This window comes from Nylanderia fulva, unplaced genomic scaffold, assembly GCF_048542155.1.
Source record: "Nylanderia fulva isolate GAGA-0341 unplaced genomic scaffold, ASM4854215v1 Scaffold1230, whole genome shotgun sequence".
NCBI classification, from domain to species: domain Eukaryota; kingdom Metazoa; phylum Arthropoda; class Insecta; order Hymenoptera; family Formicidae; genus Nylanderia; species Nylanderia fulva.
Window position 1 is genome coordinate 1 of NW_028189444.1, and position 6,787 is coordinate 6,787.

The window sequence follows — 6,787 nt, forward strand, 5'->3', positions numbered from 1 at the left end:
GACATTCATTTCTCAATTCCCTAATTCGTTTGTTTCTTAAATGTTCATATTTTATACAAGAGAAGATAATATGATGTACTGTCTCCTCATCATCGCAATAGGGACAGGATGGTGTTGAACTTCACCCCAATCTGAATAGTCTATCGTTTGTAGAACCGTGACTAGATAGTATGGAGAACATCTTCTGATTTGGAACGAACCAGGGATTTTTTCCCACGAATGTCACATTGGGAATATAGGTATATGTAATACGGCCCTTGAGCGAATTTTTCCATCTGTGTTGCCACGTTTCTTCTAACTTTTTAACAACTTGGGACTTTAATGTTTTTATGTACTCTTTTCTTCTTTCTTCAAAAGTCGTTTTTATTTCCATGTTATCATAAATAAAATTTTTATTTTTCTTAATATTATAAAATGCAGCGTCTTTAACAGCTTGCAAGTCAATAGGTAAAGTACCAGTCAGAGTTTGTAGTGCTTCAGTTGATGTTGTTCTGCAGATATTATTAGTTGCTAATATAACAAAGCGCTGGGCAGCGTCCAATTGCCTTCTAGCGTGAGAGTGAGTGGCTCTAAGATACCACGCCCCCACAGCATATAGCATAATTGGCAGTAAAAGAGATTTATATAACAGTTTTAAACATCCTCTTCCTATTCCCCATCTACTTCTATTGACTCTTTTAATTTTAGCGAATATTTTCCTGACTTTCTCCTTAGTATATCTGTTTGGACAAAAAATGAAATCTGTCTGTCATTCCCCTTGTGCCATACCGCTACTGTATCACGTGTACTTACATACACGCGCTCGATCTCACAAACACGCAAGGCAAGCTGATACCTCTCTTCCGAACCAAAATATTATCGAGTTGTATCCTTCGATATACATTGTCGGTCAGAACAGTCAGTTTGTATTGGATTCTTGTCGAGAGCGTTTCTCTTAATAAAGAACGAATTTATCGAAACCTTTCCTTTTCTCGAGTCTCAACATTCTGACGTCTCCAGCTAAAGTAACAGTTCGGTTTATAACGGATAGTACGTAAATCGTTTTCTAGTGAAAGTTTTAAACATGGTCCTTCGAGCCGGATCGCCGAAAGTTCGTCGCGAGTGACTTTCTCGGCGAAAATCCACCGGAAATTTGAGACTCCTCAAGAATCGTATCGAACATTAAAAAAGTCGCATCAGTACCTCCGAAAGGAAATAGCGAGTGCAGTTTCAGTGTACGCCACCTCCGTACCGAAAAAGGGTATTTAGTGTGAGATCCCTATTCGAACCCCAACTGATTCGTCCGAATAATGGCCTCGATCGATAAGATCATGGAACGTCAATACGTCCTATTCGGCCTTATCACGCGTTCGGTCGAAAATCTGAAAAAACTCGGACCGTCCCGAATAAATCGCGGCAATGTGCAGAGTCGCATTGAAGCATTAAGGGTTAATTGGGATAAATTTCAAGCTCACGACGAGAATCTCTTCACCTCGATCACCCCCGAACAAAAGACACTGCCGTACTTCAAAGATGATCTCTATTCCATGTGCGAAGAAGCTTTCATAGACGCGCACGGCTACATGCTCAACATCCTCGAAAGCCTAGCTCCACCAGTTCCTCAAAATATATCTGCCGCCGAAGCATCGTTGAGCACATCTACCGGGTCGCGATCTCGACGGCTACCGCGCATCGACATACCGAAGTTCTCAGGCGACTACTCAGAGTGGAGTCACTTCCGGGATCTTTTCACGTCAATTATCATAGACAATTCCGAGCTCTCAGAAATTGAAAAACTCCATTACCTCAAAATGAGCCTTTCTGGCGAACCTTCACAACATCTAAAAAACATCGCAATGACTGGTGAAAACTTCACTCGCGCGTGGGAAAATCTCATCTCTCGATATGAAAATAAACGAATTCTTATCGGCGCTCAACTAACGTGCCTCCTCGCGACCCGAAGAATAAAAACAGAAAACGCAGCCGATATCAAACGGCTCCTTGGCGATACTAAGGAAGCCATCGGCGCGCTCGAAACTTTCGGTTGTCCCGTAAAACAGTGGGACCTCATTATCGTTTTTTTAATGGTTCGAAAGCTTGATGCCGAATCGCTGAAGAGATGGGAAGACTCACTAGGAGCCAAAACAGATCCGCCTTCGTTCGCGGACTTCGAGACCTTCCTAATCAGCCGCATCTACACGCTCGAAGCTCTCGAAAGATCGCTGCCTCGAAAACAAAAAATAAATTCGTCGACCTCGCGACCTTCAGGCGCACGATCATATATCGCTACCGCGCCGGAACAAAAGTGTGTGTTGTGCGCCGCGGGACACTACCTTTCGTCGTGTTCCAAATATCTAGAGAAGCCATACGACCAACGACGAGGGTTAGTCCTATTGAAGAATCTCTGTTTCAATTGCCTTGGGCCTCATCAGTTAAAAATGTGTCGCAATACAAAACGCTGCCGAATCTGTCGAAAGCAACACCACACAACGTTGCACGCACCGAACAGCAACAGCGATACCGTCGCAAACATAACTCCCGCAGCGTCCATCTCAGCGGCTCAACCAACCGCTCACGCAAGTACTCTTCAAGAAGCAAAGCACACTAACCAGCTCAACATCAACCAATCCCAAGACTATCAAGCTTCAAGCCATCTCTCGCAATCAAGAACCAGGCGTCGCGCCCCTGCTCTGTTAGCTACCGCCGTAGTAAGAGTTCTATCTCGACACGATCAATCATCGCAACTTTGAGCGTTACTAGACCAAGGATCAGAAGTGTCATTCATCTCTGAATCCGCTGCTCAATCACTAAAGCTCCCGCGTCGCTCCGCGGCTATCCCAATTGTCGGTATCGGTGCTCAACGAAACAGCGTTTCAAACGGCATCGTACAACTCCGTATCGCCTCACTGTATGATTCATCGATCTATTTCGAAATTGACGCTCTCGTTTTACCGAAATTGACGGCATATATTCCACCCGCTCAACTCGAATATAAACAGTGGCCGCATATTCAAAATCTTCAGCTCGCGGATCCAAACTTTGCCACGCCCGGAAAGATTGACCTAGTACTCGGATCAATAGTTTATGCTCAAGTCCTCAAACAAGGTCTTTGCCGCGGACCTATCGGAGCACCCATTACTCAAAACACAGCTCTTGGGTGGATTTTATCAGGCCCGCTTTCAACTAGTGAAGCCTCCATCGAAGACGACTACTCTCTCAATGGAATGCAATGCTCGCTTGACTCCGAACTGCTCGATCTCTTACAACGCTTCTGGTCTCAAGAAGAGATAATCCCTCGACCTCAAGTCCCGCTCACGCCAGAAGAATCTCAATGCGAAACTCATTTCGAATCGACTCACTCTCGCGACATACAAGGACGATTCGTGGTTCGGCTCCCTCTCAAAAGGAACATAAGTGATTTTGGTGACTCTCGCACGTTCGCTCAGAACGCTCTCCTCCGAATGGAACGCCGGTTCAACTCGAATCCGTCCCTCAAATCAGCTTACAGCGACTTTTTACGCGAATACCACGATCTCGATCACATGCGGATTCACAATTCATCCGAAAAGTGTCACCAACGCGAGTTCTTCCTGCCGCATCGCGACGTTACTCGCGAAACTAGCGCGACAACGAAACTACGCGTAGTGTTCAACGGTTCGCAGAAAACGACTCTCGGTTTTTCACTAAATGACGTGCTTCATGTCGGCCCGAAACTGCAAACCGATCTCTCAGACATTCTCATTCGATGGCGCAGACATCAATACGTGTTCGCAGCTGACATCGAAAAAATGTATCGTCAAATTCGCGTTCACGAAGACGACTGGCCACTACAAAAAATCCTTTGGCGAAACGACCCGAGTGAGACTCCGCAAGAATATCATCTGTGCACAGTAACATACGGTCTCGCGTGTGCTCCGTATCTCGCTCTGCGTTGCCTGCAGCAACTCGCTTTCGAATCAGATTCTCCGCGGGCGCTTGCTGCCGAAATCTTACGCCGCGATACCTATGTGGACGACGTTCTCTCCGGCGCATCAAGTATATCTGAAGCTAAAACATAGATCAACCAACTAAACGAATCCCTCATAGCTGGCGGGTTCCATCTCAGAAAATGGATCTCCAACGACCCTGAAGTTCTAGCTGACATTCCTCATCAAGATCAAGCGTCATCTCCAATCCTCTCAGTCGACGATCGAACGATACATCATACACTCGGTGTACAATGGCATCAACAATCCGATCGCTTCGTGTTCTCAGCACCATCGCCACCACCAGCTGGATCCCTGACGAAGCGGTCAGTGCTCTCCTTCACTGCGAGCATGTTCGATCCGCTCGGATGGCTGGCGCCAATCGTCATTGTCGCTAAGATGTTCATGCAAGAGCTCTGGGCAATTCGCCTTGATTGGGATAAAGAGCTTCCCGAAAATCTCAAATCGCGCTGGATCAATTTCACTCAACAACTCGAAAACGTGACAACGATCTCAATCCTACGCTGGGTCGGCATAACTACGTCATCCCTCGCGATCGAACTCCACGGATTCTCAGATGCATCACAGAACGCCATCGCTGCTGTGGTCTATCTGCGCGTCATAAACGAATTCGACGACATCTATGTCACCCTTATCAGCGCCAAAACCAAAGTAGCACCTCTGAAACGCATGACGATTCCGCGCCTCGAGCTCTCAGCTGCCGTAATTCTCGTCCGACTAGTATTCAAAATTCGCAACGTGCTCCAAATTCATCACACGTCAACTCATCTCTGGACCGACTCTACGGTCGCTCTAACATGGATCAAAGGTCACCCATCACGTTGGAAAGATTTCGTTCAGAATCGAGTCTCTTTCATTCAAGAGCTCTCGAATTCTCGCTGGCATCATGTCTCCGGAACGGAAAACCCAGCGGACCTAGCATCTCGAGGGATACCTCCCCACTCGCTTCCGCATGCTCAGCTCTGGTGGAAGGGACCCTCTTGGCTACAACATCACTCTTCATCTTGGCCATCCCTGACTCCAAAGATCGAATCAACAATAAATCTAGAAGAGCGTCCTGTCTCTTGTACCCTCGCTAACGAAAAACCAGAAGTTGACCTCGGAGATCTCATCGAAAGATACTCTTCGCTCACCTCGCTTCTACGCACCACAGCCTGGCTCCTACGGGCGTTTGAGCGCTTCCGAAAATTCACAGCACATAGACCACATCAAGCGGTCCTGACGCCTTCCGAGTTAGAATCCGCATTACTACTGTGGGTAAAATTAACTCAACAAGCCTACTTTTCGAAAGAATTCCGAACATTGAGAAACAACAAGCAACTCTCTCCCTCAAGTTCCCTACTGAAGCTCTCTCCTGTCCTAGACGAAACCGGACATCTCAGGCTACGTGGAAGACTTCACTTCTCTCAACTGGAGCCATCAGAAAAACATCCGCTCATCTTACCACGAGATTCTCGACTAACAACGCTCATAATTGATTACTAACACAGGCGCTCATTACACGGCGGACCGCAGCTGACGTTATCGTTAATACGGCATAAGTTTTGGATTATCGGTGGACGAACTCCTATTCGCTCATTCATCCATAACTGTATTACGTGTGCCCGTCATCGCGCCGCCGCCAGTCAACAACTCATCGGACAACTTCCAGCTTCTCGTGTCACTCCATGTCGACCATTCTTCAATACCGGAGTCGATTATGCCGGTCCTTTGACTCTAAAGTCATTCCGCGGACGCGGAGCGAAGACAGTCAAGGGATACTTCATAATTTTTGTTTGTTTTAGTACCTCAGCTGTTCATCTAGAAGTAGCTACCGACTACTCAACTGATGGATTTCTAGCTGCTTACAAACGATTCACCGGACGAAGAGGCCTATGCTCAACAATCACGAGCGACTGTGGGACCAATTTCGTCGGCGCAGCTTCCGAGTTGAAAAAATTGTTCACCGCTTCCTCTAAGGAATGGGCTCACATTGCTAACATTCTCGCCAACGATGGAGTAAAGTGGAGCTTTAACCCTCCTTCGGCTCCACATTTTGGCGGAAAATGGGAGGCCGGAGTAAAATCCGTCAAACATCACCTCCGTCGAATGATCGGCGAGACCCTGCTCACCTATGAAGAATTGTCAACACTATTGATTCAAATCGAAGCAATCTTGAATTCGCGCCCGCTCTCGGCCCTCTCAGACGATCCTACTGACTCCGTCGCCTTAACACCAGGACACTTCCTCGTCGGGAACTCTCTCACGGCCGTTCCAGAACCATCCCTCATCGATCTACCTCAAAATCGACTATCACGATTACAAATGCTTCGTCAAATGACAGAATCATTTTGGCGACGTTGGTCGTCGGAATATCTACACGAGCTCCAGACATCATCCAAGTGGCATCGAAAACAAGAAAAGTTTCAAGAGGGCAGCCTAGTAATAGTCAAGGACGAACGCTTCCCTCCGACCAAATGGCCCCTCGCGCGGATAATCGAAACGCATCCCGGCTCAGACGGACTAGTCAGAGTAGCTACAGTAAAAACAGCTACCACTACTCTAAAGCGACCGATCGTAAAATTGTGCCTTTTACCGAACGTTACAAAACAGTGAGAATCAAAGGAACTCGACTGACGTTTAGTTGTCATTATGGTCTTGACAAGGCGGGCGGAATGTTTGGACAAAAATTGAAATCTGTCTGTCATTCCCCTTGTGCCATACCGCTACTGTATCACGTGTACTTACATACACGCGCTCGATCTCACAAACACGCAAGGCAAGCTGATACCCCTCTTCCGAACCAAAATATTATCGAGTTGTATCCTTCGATATACATTGTC

The 6,787-nt window shown here is 46.9% G+C and overlaps 1 protein-coding gene across 1 annotated transcript; it reads left to right on the forward strand.

The window, feature by feature from the left end:
- Nucleotides 1–1,289: 1,289 nt before the first annotated feature.
- On the forward strand, nucleotides 1,290–6,560 carry LOC114930241 (uncharacterized). Its single transcript, XM_085479587.1, has 4 exons — nucleotides 1,290–2,687; nucleotides 2,793–4,014; nucleotides 4,066–5,218; nucleotides 5,750–6,560. Exons 1-4 carry the CDS (start codon nucleotides 1,290–1,292, stop codon nucleotides 6,558–6,560), a joined length of 4,584 nt encoding a protein of 1,527 aa, XP_085335713.1.
- Nucleotides 6,561–6,787: the final 227 nt, after the last annotated feature.

What these genes read in the sequence shown, in the direction of transcription:
- LOC114930241 (XM_085479587.1), top strand. Translation starts at nt 1,290, where the DNA reads ATGGCCTCGATCGATAAGATCATGGAACGTCAATACGTCCTATTCGGC. An exon ending in CTCTGTTAGCTACCGCCGTA is followed by an intron (nt 2,688 to 2,792) that starts GTAAGAGTTCTA and finishes CAATCACTAAAG; the next exon opens with CTCCCGCGTCGCTCCGCGGC. An exon ending in CGTTCTCTCCGGCGCATCAA is followed by an intron (nt 4,015 to 4,065) that starts GTATATCTGAAG and finishes AATCCCTCATAG; the next exon opens with CTGGCGGGTTCCATCTCAGA.